The sequence below is a fragment of the Hypoxylon fragiforme genome (genome assembly GCF_022984875.1).
Source record: "Hypoxylon fragiforme strain CBS 206.31 chromosome Unknown GGS25scaffold_3, whole genome shotgun sequence".
In the NCBI taxonomy this organism is placed as follows: domain Eukaryota; kingdom Fungi; phylum Ascomycota; class Sordariomycetes; order Xylariales; family Hypoxylaceae; genus Hypoxylon; species Hypoxylon fragiforme.
Genome location: NW_026054758.1, coordinates 1,350,404 through 1,362,805, shown reverse-complemented (window position 1 = coordinate 1,362,805; position 12,402 = coordinate 1,350,404). Strand labels below are relative to the sequence as shown.

General features: G+C 46.0%; 5 protein-coding genes across 5 annotated transcripts; 2 read left to right on the top strand and 3 right to left on the bottom strand.

The window, feature by feature from the left end:
- Positions 1 to 1,065: 1,065 nt before the first annotated feature.
- GGS25DRAFT_176275 (protein prenylyltransferase) lies at positions 1,066 to 2,903 on the bottom strand. The gene has a single exon (XM_049256597.1). The coding sequence runs from the start codon at positions 2,715 to 2,717 to the stop codon at positions 1,701 to 1,703; it is 1,017 nt and encodes a 338-aa protein (XP_049118754.1). The 5' UTR covers positions 2,718 to 2,903; the 3' UTR covers positions 1,066 to 1,700.
- A 214-nt stretch (positions 2,904 to 3,117) lies between these two features.
- GGS25DRAFT_480879 (CHD5-like protein-domain-containing protein) lies at positions 3,118 to 4,428 on the top strand. The gene is made up of 3 exons (XM_049260122.1): positions 3,118 to 3,340; positions 3,422 to 3,608; positions 3,685 to 4,428. The coding sequence occupies exons 1-3, from the start codon at positions 3,254 to 3,256 to the stop codon at positions 4,056 to 4,058; spliced, it is 648 nt and encodes a 215-aa protein (XP_049118753.1). The 5' UTR covers positions 3,118 to 3,253; the 3' UTR covers positions 4,059 to 4,428.
- Positions 4,429 to 4,873: 445 nt separating this feature from the next.
- Positions 4,874 to 6,716, top strand: GGS25DRAFT_480878 (uncharacterized protein). Its single transcript, XM_049260121.1, has 2 exons — positions 4,874 to 5,211; positions 5,335 to 6,716. The coding sequence occupies exons 1-2, from the start codon at positions 5,192 to 5,194 to the stop codon at positions 6,389 to 6,391; spliced, it is 1,077 nt and encodes a 358-aa protein (XP_049118752.1). The 5' UTR covers positions 4,874 to 5,191; the 3' UTR covers positions 6,392 to 6,716.
- A 963-nt stretch (positions 6,717 to 7,679) lies between these two features.
- GGS25DRAFT_519283 (uncharacterized protein) lies at positions 7,680 to 9,499 on the bottom strand (the record flags this gene model as incomplete). The annotated part of the gene is made up of 4 exons (XM_049263678.1): positions 7,680 to 8,064; positions 8,121 to 9,178; positions 9,243 to 9,394; positions 9,463 to 9,499. 4 exons carry the CDS (start codon positions 9,497 to 9,499, stop codon positions 7,680 to 7,682), a joined length of 1,632 nt encoding a protein of 543 aa, XP_049118751.1.
- Positions 9,500 to 10,563: 1,064 nt separating this feature from the next.
- On the bottom strand, positions 10,564 to 12,325 carry GGS25DRAFT_176188 (uncharacterized protein). The gene is made up of 4 exons (XM_049256596.1): positions 12,168 to 12,325; positions 12,045 to 12,113; positions 11,596 to 11,988; positions 10,564 to 11,544 (listed from the first exon to the last, which is right to left on the bottom strand). Exons 1-4 carry the CDS (start codon positions 12,199 to 12,201, stop codon positions 10,874 to 10,876), a joined length of 1,167 nt encoding a protein of 388 aa, XP_049118750.1. The 5' UTR covers positions 12,202 to 12,325; the 3' UTR covers positions 10,564 to 10,873.
- Between the last annotated feature and the right edge of the window lie 77 nt (positions 12,326 to 12,402).

Sequence of the window (12,402 nt, the reverse complement as noted above, 5' to 3'; positions counted from 1 at the left end):
CATTAGTAGTATTTAGTACTACTACCATAGTATAATTATGGTGATCTACTTCAATGTTGGTGAAATTGGGATTTTGTCCTTATGGATCCGTGATTGGTCGATTGCGATAAATCCTTTTGTTTGTGGCGTGTGTAAGAGGCTAAGAGCTTATGGCTTCGAAGCCTCTTCGTGATAACTATTAACTATGTCTCCCTCGAGGCTCTGTCCCTTTCTCTCTTTCTCCTTACCTGCCACTCTATTCATACATACATATGTAGTACCAGACATATGTAGTTTACTTAAAATACCTCCCAACCATTTACATACATGTATATCACGAATACCCGAGCAGTTGGAACTTCTTATTGGACCCATTGGCCGGCCTTTTCGGCTGGCTTAGGAAAAGAAACTGAAAGCGGAGACTACCGCATCGACGATCGCACAAGGGTATCTCCATACAGTATCTGGAATGGTAGATTACGTGCAGGGATTTAGCACAATGACCACTTAGTGAGCCCAGGTCGACCTTAGTCTCAAGGTGGAGAATGATTCGATATGGGAATGGATAAACAGCCAAGAACGCTGGCTCTGGAGATCTTTGATTCAAGAAATCATATCTGTGATTCCTATCCTTGCCAACCCGACATCTACATGTCGCCAACTGCTATTCGCAAGAGCTAGTCAACTAAATAATAGATATTTAGGGTCCTCAAGCCAGCCTAAAGGGAGAATTCCACGATAGGGTAAGTCAGTATTGCGTGATGTCCAAGTAGAAATCGGGTCTGAATCAAGATGAGACTAATCCAGGGCGACACAAGGTAGCCGACCCAACCGATTCAACTAATGTCCAATTACGTATGGCGTCGTATGCACATACATATGTACCTACATATTAGCGGCCACCGGCCACCGGCCACGGCTCGAGAAACATAAAGCTTTCTCAAGGTTGGTATATTTGGTATATTTGGCATTCGTTGACCATAAGCCACCACGAAAATTTGTCCACGAGGTTGGCTTAACTCTCTAAGCCCGCATTGGACGCCGAATCATAACCATGAACCCGGATCTTTGCGCCTGAGTCAAGGGGGACTCGTAGGAGGATCCAGAGGATTGATGATCTTGATAATCCCCAAGTAGGTACGTGCCTATGTATGCTTGTATGTAACGGTTAGGCAAATTTCAGTGTTCTAATGTTGTGTGGCTCAATACCTAAAACGTAAGGTGAATAATATTATCTACTGGGTATTAATAGTAGTATACCTACCTAGGTTAGGTAGGTAGCGGGGATAGGAACATTGAATAGGAGAAGTATTTTGTGATCGCCGGTTACGTAGTAGAGCCGAGCCCCCTGCGTTAGTTACAGGATCTGGGCCTATCAGCATTGTTGCCGGTATGCTGCCGAGCCACGTTTTAGCCGCTCGAAATTCATCGTCGCAACCTCATTCTCTCAGCCGCCATTGGAATAGGTACCTTACTACGTAGTAGGGTAGTTATTGTGCAACTAATTAACGAACCTCATATCGAAGTAGATGATGATCCTACCTAACATTACGTCCATTACAAGAAAGAGACAGCCACATGACATAAAATATCCGGGTAGCTCGTTTCAGTTTTCTGACCGTCTATCTTTTGGTGGACGATCCCTCAGCCACCAAAGAGCACCCAACAATGTCAGCACCGAGGTTTTCATCTTATATTTGGCGGCCTTTCCAGACTAAAGTCTATGTATCCGCTATGTTAGGCTTTGCTAGAGGGCGATACATCTCACACCACCGACTTGCGCTATCTAACGTTCTCCACTGATCGTTGCCTTTAGGCGTTGTGGAAGCAAGATTTTTGTTTACGCTTAGGAATAATTCAAACAGTTGGTCGCTGATGAATCCTGTTGTTGCCAAGTCGCGCAGAAATATCCATACGGATTCGTTTTTCCAACGCAACGAATCTGTGATTTGTAAGACTTCTGTGAAGATGGAAGAGCTAATCTGCCGTTGGCTCTCTTCAGACTTAATCCCGCCTATGGCGTAGCTGAGAAAACTCCAGCTGGACGTGTCGGTATGATTCTTCAAGCAGAACTCCTTAACATCACCAACTATGTTTTCAGCGGATATCGTACGATGGCTCATTAAAAAGCGTGCATGGTGCCAAGCAGGGTAGTTGCGAGGATGTCGGATTCCTGCCACCATGACAACGTTTCTGATATCGTGCTGTAAGTCTACCCGCACGCCGCGAGCCGCGAATAGGCGAAGCAGCCAGCGTCGATGGGACCAAAGAGTGGGAGACTTGGCGTGGCGGTAAAGTCTGGACGTGAGCAGGCTATCCACGAATTGCTTCTCTCGTCTCAACGCCAACTCATCAGGCTCACTATCATTCAACGCTGATATGAGCAATCGTTTCCGAGTATTGGCAGCCGTCAGGTGCTCAGGATCCATGAGAAGCAGCACAGTTGTGGCACCCATTAATTCGCAGCGGGCGATGGGGCTTCCTTTTTGAGGGCCCTGCAGTGTCTGACGAGCAACGAAGAATGCTTGAACCAGTCTCAGCTTGGGTATTGCTACAGCGGTGCCATCTTTCAGGTAGTTAACACCTGGTTGTAGAGGATGGCTTTTCCCAAGGAACTCGATCTCTAGCAGCTCATTGTCTGGTAAATCGGTCAAAACTGTTGAGATGTCTTTATACACTTTATCTAGGTCATCAGCCTTTAGGTGATCTAAAAGATCTTTATCTAGCGAGCGGGACATTGATCGTGTAGGTAACTAAGTTTCAAGAATAAGATGAAATATTAGACATCCTATTCCAAATTACGTGAAAAGACACAGATTGTATGTCGTCGTCGATAGAGAAGACGCCAGAATGATTCGGTGGTGATGAAGCTTAAGAGATGGATTGGATAAGTAGCTGGATAGCTGGCTAGCTGGGCACATGGCAGTTAACTCGAATAGGTAACGGTGGGATGCATGTGGGGAAGGACGGTGTGGCTTCTATGTACATTGTAGACAGGTTACCTCAGCACCGAGGACTCACCAGATGCCAGGTGGCTCACGGTCTGCATAGTGGGGCTAGACCAGCTTACATGAATAGTATGGTATAAACTCATGATATAATATGTAATATTACACTAAACCCCGCCCAAAACATAAGCCTCAACAAGGTTTAAGGTTACATATACGAAACTACATGGTACAAAGTACAGAAGCTTGTCTTGTTGTCGTGGCCAAACTGATTCATTTGTGACGTATCCTCTCAAATCACGAAAAAGCAGTACGGGATATACAAAATGTTATCGCTGCTGCTTCTAGTTTTCCTGGTCGAGCTCGGCGCTCATCTAGTCAATACCATCGGTGCCGCGACCATAAATAATCTAGTGAGTCTCTATTTATCACTCTCCCAAGATCCAAGGCTTTGCCGTCTCGTCACGGCAATCGCATCGCTAACCGTGAAATAGCTATGGAATCTATACCTAGCCCTACCGACCCAGACTTCGAAACAGGCGGCAGAGAACAAAAAACTACAGAAAGACTACCTCACGATCCGTCGTGACTTGAATGCTACGAGCAGCCAGGATCAATTTGCGAAGTGGGCGAAGCTCCGACGACAACATGACAAGATGCTAGAGCAGCTCGAGAAGATGAGTACGTCTTATCCCGACATACGGAATTTAGTGCTGTGTTATGAGACCATGTAAACTAACAGGCCATGCGCGACTAGAATCATCCTACGAAGCCTCAAAATCGAAGTTCGAGAGCTCCATCGGTATCGTACGGTGGACAGCTACGACAGGATTGAAATTTATCCTCCCTTTCTGGTACGCTAAGCAACCGATGTTCTGGCTTCCGCAGGGCTGGTTTCCCTACTACGTCGAGTGGGTTTTGTCCTTCCCACGAGCTCCCGTTGGTAGTGTGAGCATCGCATCATGGCAGGCCGCCTGCACTGGAATGGTTCTATTGGCAAGTGACACGGTTGCAGCAATTTTAGGGTTACTATTTGGGGCCAAGGTTACCCCGGAACAACCGTTCGAAGGTGGCACGGAGAAGGAAACAATACCCAAGTCACAGGAGGCGAAGAGCAAAAAAGAATCATGAACACCTATGGATTAGGCAGGCTGTAATAGAGGGTATAGAGGGTACAGATACACGTATTATTCGGGCTACCCTGTGGTAATAACTATCTACTTAAGTAACATAGGTAATGTCTCTCATCTTAATTTGACGCAGAGTTTTTCATAGCATAGAAGCTCGTACTCTGTAACACGATTGAGATGACTCTTGGCAGAGTAACTTGGGGTCTTTCTAGGCAAGCAATTTGACTCTAGCGACCATCGAGAAAAGGGATCGCCAAAGCTTCGAAAGTGCCAACAATAAAGATAAATCATTGTCTTTAAGAGGTTTGTTACCTTGTATTTTTACCTGATGTTCTTCTTCATGTTCATGTTCTTGTTCTTGTTCTTGTTCTTGCATGCGGCCTGGGAAGTAAGGCACATATGATAATACAAGTAAATACTTGACTGCTTCATCCATTATCTTGTTTGGCTTTGTAGCCAATGGGGGAGCATACTCAGACTCGTACCTACTACATGGTAGGTAGTATGGGTTGAGAGTTGCATTGCATTGCAAAAACTGAATAAAATAGAACAGAAGGTGAGAAACAGGAAGGAAGATGTAGAGTTGAAGAGTTTTCTGTAACTATGTAAGTAGTAAGAAATTCCCAAGAATTTAAGCGCATCCTGAGGAATAATATGTACGCTAGTAATTAAATAATATGGGTACTAAACAGGCACAAGCCAATTATAGACCTTCCCCGCGTCACAGGTCAATCCATTCAATCCATTCAATCCTGTTGCCCCATAAGTTAATGCTTAGCAACTCGCTTACCCTTTTAAATAGCTTTAAATATAGCAGTGACGATCCGCTACAACCCGTTGAAAGGTTGAAAGGGAACAAACAGATAACTATTAACTTAAACCCGATAAGACTTTACATAGTACCTACTACCTAGTAGTCTAGTACTGACTTTCTTTACATCATCCATCTATCCATCTGGCCAAGCTGGCCTTCGAAATCCCATGGAAACATTTGACCAACGTTGTTTAAATACGGTATCTTGTATACCGCATACTTAACCTCTCATTAAAATACTGATCGAATGAATGATCAAATGAAACCTTGACAGACATGTTATAATTGCATACAAACCACTACAAGGCTGAACTGACATCATGGCGATTCCTTGGGGGACGTAAGTTAATGCCATTTGATGTCTATGCCATATACCTACCTATATATATATATATATATATATATATATATCGAATGTTAACAGTGTATGTACACTTTAAATGCTAACATCATTGCTGCTTAGAATCAAGTCCCTACTCATCTTCTTTGGGCCCATGCTCCTACCTAAAGCCATCTCCTACTACCGCAGCTTTCGTAATAAGCCCCAAGTCGCCGGCGTCACGGTGCGCCCGATCCCTCCCAAGGCCCTCAGAGCTCTTCTCGTCCTCGCTGCCGGCGCCTTCGTCTTCATCGTCCGCGCGCTCATCCCCTACTTCTCCCCCGAGAATATCTTCGTTCGCACCCAATCCCGCTTACAGATCCCGACAGACGTCCTCTTCAACCGTCTGGCCTCGTTGCGCCCGGACAATATTCTGACCGACGATGACAACTCCCTGCGCGCCAAGTTCGTCAATATGGAGTCCCGCGCCCTATACCTCCATTACGGCCCGGAGGCCCTGGCCCGATGTCCCTTCTGCACCTCAGACGACCCAGCTTCTTACTTCTACTATGCGGTCCCGACGCTCCTAATTCCCCATCTCGTTAACCTCATCATCCTATCCGTCGCAACCTCCGACTTCCTCGCTGGCCCCGTCGGCCCGAAGTGGCGCACCACTGCCACGGTTCTCATGATACTAGGTGTAACCATCGATCTGTCCGTAGTGAGTACCTACAACTACCAAGCAAACATGCGCATCAACCGTCTAGAGGGCCTCGACCTTTTCTTCTGGACCTCGCGCATACTCCGGTACCTAGGTCTCGGCGCTCTCGACCTCCTCCTCGCCACGCTGCTATACCTCTCCAGCACGAACCGCGCCTTCGTGACCCCCATCAGCGCCGCCGAGCGCGTCGAGGCCATAACGCGCCAGCTACAGACGGCCAAGGGGCGCATGAGCGCCATGGGCATCATAAAGAACACCACGATGCGCGACGAGGCTCTGCGCGAACGCATCCAGACCTACTGGCAGACCGAGGGGCGCCTCATGAGCACCGCCTTGGAGGACCGCGAGGTCATCGAGGGCATCAACGACGCCCTCCAAAACCGCATCAATATAGAGGATATCACGCGCGATGCCGAGGCCTACTCAAGTTCAGCGATCCCGCGTCTCGAGGACCTGGCGCCACAGACGACGGTCGGATGAAAGAGAGTGTGTATGGGTGTAATGCCTTCCCCCCTTATTCACCTACGTACGTACCTTAGTAGGTTAGTAGGTACGGTACATGGGTACCTAGGTAAACACCTAGCTAGCCCTAGAGGATATTTGATAGAATGCCTTGTGGCTGTTATGTATAACAAGATAGAAAAATAGGTACAGCGAAAAGCAAAGCAAATCAAATCAACCCCAAAGTAAAGAAAAGGCGAGATCATACCCTAGGTACTCTACATGTACGTACTATAGCGATATGCTAGATAGATGATGGAAAATCAAATCAACAACTTTGGTTAAAAACCCATATATAGGTTCCTACCTACCTACCTACCTACCTACCTACCTACCTAGACCTCAAGGCAACATAACATAGCACACGATATATGAAGTAAAATACTAGGTTAGGTTAGATAGGCAGATAGTGCGCTTTGTGGTAAATGTGCGAATTTGATGGTACATTCGATCCAAATCTACCCAAGTACGAAAGAATTCCTTATTGGGATTTTCTTCCTTTCCTTCGTCTCTCTCGCTCTCCCTTTCCCACACACTTACATATACACACACTATTTCTCTGTTGTGTTGTGCCCCTTTCCTTTCTCTTGCGTAAGGTAGGTAAGTAAGTCTGTCCTGAGACTTACTGACTAGGTTAGGTACAATGTAGCAAAACTAGGTACCTATCTACTGGACACAAGGCTGGTTTTGATTTGGTATTGGTGGGCTTGGTATGTGGCTTTGGTTGCAACCTAGAACGAGACGCCACTCGTTCTAGAGAAGTTCATAAATACCTACCTAACTAATAGGTAGGTTAGGCCGGTGCTGAAGCGGATATGAGAACGAAGCCTCGATGATTTTGGGGTGGGAATGGGAGAATGGGAATGAAAAAAGAATCCAAGTACGGCAACCACCGCTTTGGTTCGATGGATAGAAATAACCCTGCCCTATCATGCCATGTCATGCCATGCCCTGCTCTGTCCCTTCGTCGTCGTCCCCTCCTGCCAATTATCAGAATATCACATCCATGTGGTCGTTTCCTCTCTCCCCTTCCTTGGGGTTCCCGCCGGTATCCCGATGAACGCCGTGAAAATGACAATATAGGTATTGGATGGATGGTGTATGCTTTGAGCTTTAATGTCACATGGAGTCGATGGTACTCGGAAAGGAAGGGGTAGAATAAGGAAAATTAAAACAGGAGAGAAAGGGAATAGGTAAAAAATGCATTATACTGATGCAGGATAATACAAGTAGGTATGGGGCTTGAGATAGGCCGCTACTACCAGAATTAATGAGTCCCTCGCGTATCCGGTCTCGTGCCAGCTGTACTCGACATGCTTCCCTTTCTCGACGTGCCATCTTGAGACGCCTCATCCACGCTTCGTTCCAAGAACCCAGCCCATAAATCAGCCAGGGACTCTTTACTAGCTGATGTTGGCGTCGGCTCGGAAAAGAAATCCGCGCTGAGAGACGGCGTACTAGGCGTCCTGTGGAATGGGGAACTTGGCAGGCGTAGAGAATTGCTAGAGGCTCCTGGTCGGGCTAACCCGGCCTGTTCCCTCTGTTCGTCTGTCCAGTTCAAAAGACCGGCAATGATCTGGAGAATCTGGAACTTCTTGGGATCGGAACGGTCAAGAGCGAGGAATTGAAGAAAGTGGTTGGTAACAATTTGTCTATACGGTGTCAGTGGGCTTGCCATAAGCGGTTGCGTCGGTATAGTAGAACTAACCTATCAATACTGTCCTCGGGCTTGGTTTTCTTGAGATATCGAAGAGCTTTAGTTAAGTGATCGTTGAGGACGATGGCCTCGTGTCTTAATTTGCCAATGAGGAGATTCTTCTCCTTGACCTCCTTTTCGAAAGGCGCTGTGCGCTCAAGTTCCTTTTGCAACGTGGCTTTGACCTTCTCCGCTTCCGTAGCTCTCGAGTCCGCGTCGAGAACAAGTTTCTTGAGGGCCTGGAGTTGTTCTTCAGACGTCTCGACCATCTCGCGCAATTCCTTTTTACGGGCCTCCTGGATCTCCTGGAGTGCTCTCTGAAGGCTGTCGACGGCTTGCGACTGAGTATCTCGTTCCGAGGCAATCTGTTCGTAGCTCTCTCGCATGGACGAAAGCTGCTCCTCTAGCGCTGCAGCCTTCTCAGCTAGACTCTCCCTGATCGACCGCTCCTCCATTGCGAGCACTTCCCAGTCACCCATTGCGTCCTTAGCCGCTTCTGCCTCCTCCCTTAGCTGCCGGATTTGTCGCGTTAGATCCTCCTTCTCCTTCTCTGTGTGAAGAAGCGACAAGTTACTCCGATTGCGCAAACCGGTTAACTCTCTCATAGTATCTTGAAATTCGGCCTTAAGCTTTTCGATCTCATCTTGGTGATCTTGTGCGCTCTTTTGAAGTTCCTCGTTCTGGCCTTCTAGTTCTTCGATACGTTGGTTTGCTTCTTCTAATTCTTCCTTTCCTCTGGCTAATCTGTTGCCAACGCTTTCCTTGATTTTCTCGACTCTACCCATGAGGGTTTGATACTGCTCTTCTACTTGCTCTTTTGCGGATTCGGATTCTTCTAGATCCGACTTGAGCTGAGTGACCTCTTGTTTGTGGGTTTCTTGTATGCCTTCAAGTTGTTTCCGCAGCTGCTCGACCTCTGCTCTCAGAGCCTCGCGCTCTTGCGTTATAGCATCTAGCCTAGCGCTTGTATCTGTGGGTTCGGCCGTTTCTTGTGAGTTGGGCTCTTTGTTAGAGTAGCCATTGGTGGTGGGCGACGTAGCATGCCCATTTGTAGATTCATTATGTGTATCCTGGAGACTAAGTCAGTCCCATCCTTATGATATGAGGCTTGAGGAAGATTGTGGTCAAGTTCACCTCTATTATGGAGGAGTCTGGGTCATCAGACTCATTCCCTGGGGTTTCAGCGTGTTCTCCATCTGGCATGGTATTTGGGAGTGTACTGCCATCGTCAAGTGGCTTTGGCTTTGCATTGTTCTTCTTCTTTTTGTTATTCTTTTTCTTAGCAACTGAAGGATGAAGGGTCAGTTATTAGATTGGACGTGCGGGATAATGAGGGGGATGGTTGATGACTGACCTGTATTTAATTGTTGCGATGGCTCGGTAGGTGCCATTATGAGATTATTTAAGAGGCATCAAGGTGTTTAGCTTAGGTAGATTCATAGATCGCAGGTTGAGTTTTGAAAGATGATTGAGAGAAAGTTGCGCCGTTCAGTTGTAAATGGAGAATCCACAATTTCCACACGTAAGCCCTTTCGAGTTAATTGACTTTGGAGCATCAAATGTTAAGGTTAACTATTTTTAAATTCATCTGACCAATCAAATCGCCGTCGATTGATTGAATAACCTTGGAAATGTACCTGCACACGCAACTTCAGCAGCTACCAACCACTGTAACGCGGGGGGACTTATCCGCCTGTAGTACCCTTCATTTATCGCCCTTTATATAATAGCACCACATTCAGACCAGCACGTGCACTTCTGTGACAAAATTCGAGACTCAGCTCATGTATACCTATGTATATTCAATGATACTTGTAACTATTATCATACTTGTATTATTACGTTGTAGTTAGTAAGTAATGTAGCTTAGTAGAAATGCATCATCTACGTAACTACTACTTGCTATCAGGGTCTAGACCATCAGTTACCATCTAGAAGTGACATCCAAAGAAGTCTAGAGTTGTAAATAAAATAAAAACAGCCTAGCTAGAAACCCTGGTATACTAATATAGCAGACTTAACCTCAGCAGACACGAAGTTGTCTAACCGAAGCTAACGACATTCATGTATCAATATTGATACCTACTAAGATACCTACTAAGATATCTAACCTAGGTAACTACCTAGTAGGAATCTTAGACGCAAGGTCAACCGAGAGTAGCCATATGGACCTTTGGTGTGAATTAATTATGGATATTATTACATACCTGCATACCTAGGTACGTTTTGTCCTTTAACCTCCCGGGGATTGCATTCAAACAGAGTTATCTTCATAATGAATATGTATAACTAGTGTATTGTACATAAGCCCCGCTGACATCTCCAATCAACTTGAACTAAGAAAAAAGATAGGGTTATCCACATGTGTCACTTGATTGGTCAATCTTTGTTACCCATAAGATCTCAAAAAATTGAAACATTTTAGGATCTTTCTTTTCTTCTTCACATATTTTACCATCTTCACTGGATCCTTTTGGAATCGAAGCTGCCGCCACTTAATTGTGATGCTCTGATGGCTGGTTCATAATTCTAGTTGAAGTAGAATGATATTTGCCTTTCAAAATCCCGGTGTCTGCCCGACTTAGTCAATGGTACGGCGGGTTCGCTATGCGCAAATATGATAAGAATACCTACATATCGAATGAGGTACGTAGGCATGTAATAACTAGGTTAGACAGACAGAAAACAACGACAATGAACCTCCAGTGCTTGAATATAGGAAATCATCATGAATTTATTAAACTACTCGATACGCCCTAGAACCCTTATGCTGCAACCTTCTTAGCCTTAGATGACTTCTTTGCCGCCTTCTTGCTTGACTTGGCCGTGCTTTGCTTGCTCGCTTTAGCAGGCTTCTCGACAGCTGGCTCACTGTCCGGCAACTCATTGCTCTCAGTCTTTTGTTCTTCCTCAACATCGACGGCCACGGGGGCTGAAGCCTCAGGAGCTGCCTCGACAGCCTTCGGCGCCTCACCATCCGTACCTTCAAGTTCGGCAGGGACTCGCTCTACTTCATCAATAGACTTGATCTTGGGCGCCTCAAATTCGTAGCCCATGTCCAGTAGCTTTTTTGCTCGTTCACTGCGCTTCTGTTCTTCCTTAGAGATCTTCTTCGTCCATGTTGATTCTGATAGTGGCTTCTTGAGAGCATTGCCGGTCAATTTGCTTCGAGGAATCTTGTTGAAGCGCTTGTTGGCACCTTTCCAGACATTTTCATTAATTTGCGACTTTGGAACGACCTTAACCTTCAGTATTCGACCAAAAAGAAGATAGTTATCCATAGTCTTTGCGACAACCTCTGCAACGGGCGCAGAAGCAAATTCAATAAAAGCGAAATGCTTGCTGGCTCCTGTCTTCTTGTTTCTCGACATCCTGAGTCTCTCAACATCGCCGAATTGTGAGAAATAAGAGCGCATCTCACGCTCGTAGAAACCATCTATAATCGTTAATATCTGAGGCCCGTCTGAGAATGAATTGATCTACTTACGCGGCAAGCGACCGACGTATACAACACCACGTTCGCTATCTTCAGATTTGGCAGACTTGAGCAGCTTCGCAGATTCTTTCGGAATTTCGCCTACGTCTTGCCCCTCTTGAAAGGTGACATCGCCATCAGTCACAGCATCCTCGCTGTCGTCATCGCTGTCATAAACCTTTGCAAGAGCCTGAGCATCGTCTTGTTCGTTATCTGATGACTGCACTTCTTCTTCTTCGTCCTTCGCCTCACTATCCGCTTTGTCTGTTGGGATTGTGGATTGCGCGCTCTTGGAAGCCTTCGTCTTAACGGGTCGGTCATCGGATGCTATAGCTTTCTTCGATCGACTAGCATCTTTCGTTGGCTTTGACTTCTTCGTCGAGACTGGGCTTGCATCATCGGCAGCTAAATCATTGGTATAAGCTTAGGAAGTATACGAGAATATGACACTTCATGCTCACCCTTTCTTTTAACAGCAGGAACCTTGGCTTTGGCTTGAGACAAGGGCTTCGGGGCCGATATGACAGCTTCTAAAAAAAATATTAGAGGATTGGCATCTTAAATCAATTGGATTAGAAACTTACCCTTGGGCTTTCTCTTTCTCAGTTCTGGTGCCATTTTAAATGAGTATTTTTCTTCAGAGTTCCTTGTTGTTGAGTACTATATATGTAAGTACCAATTCAGGACGGTTTTTTTTTTCTTTTTCCTTTTGCGCTTTTGCTTTGCGCTGGGGATTCTGCCGTACAAATTTTGGCGGTGAAAGAAAGAACCCCACATTCCCCGGGTACTTGTCCAGGTATTTGAATTTTGTACAGTGGA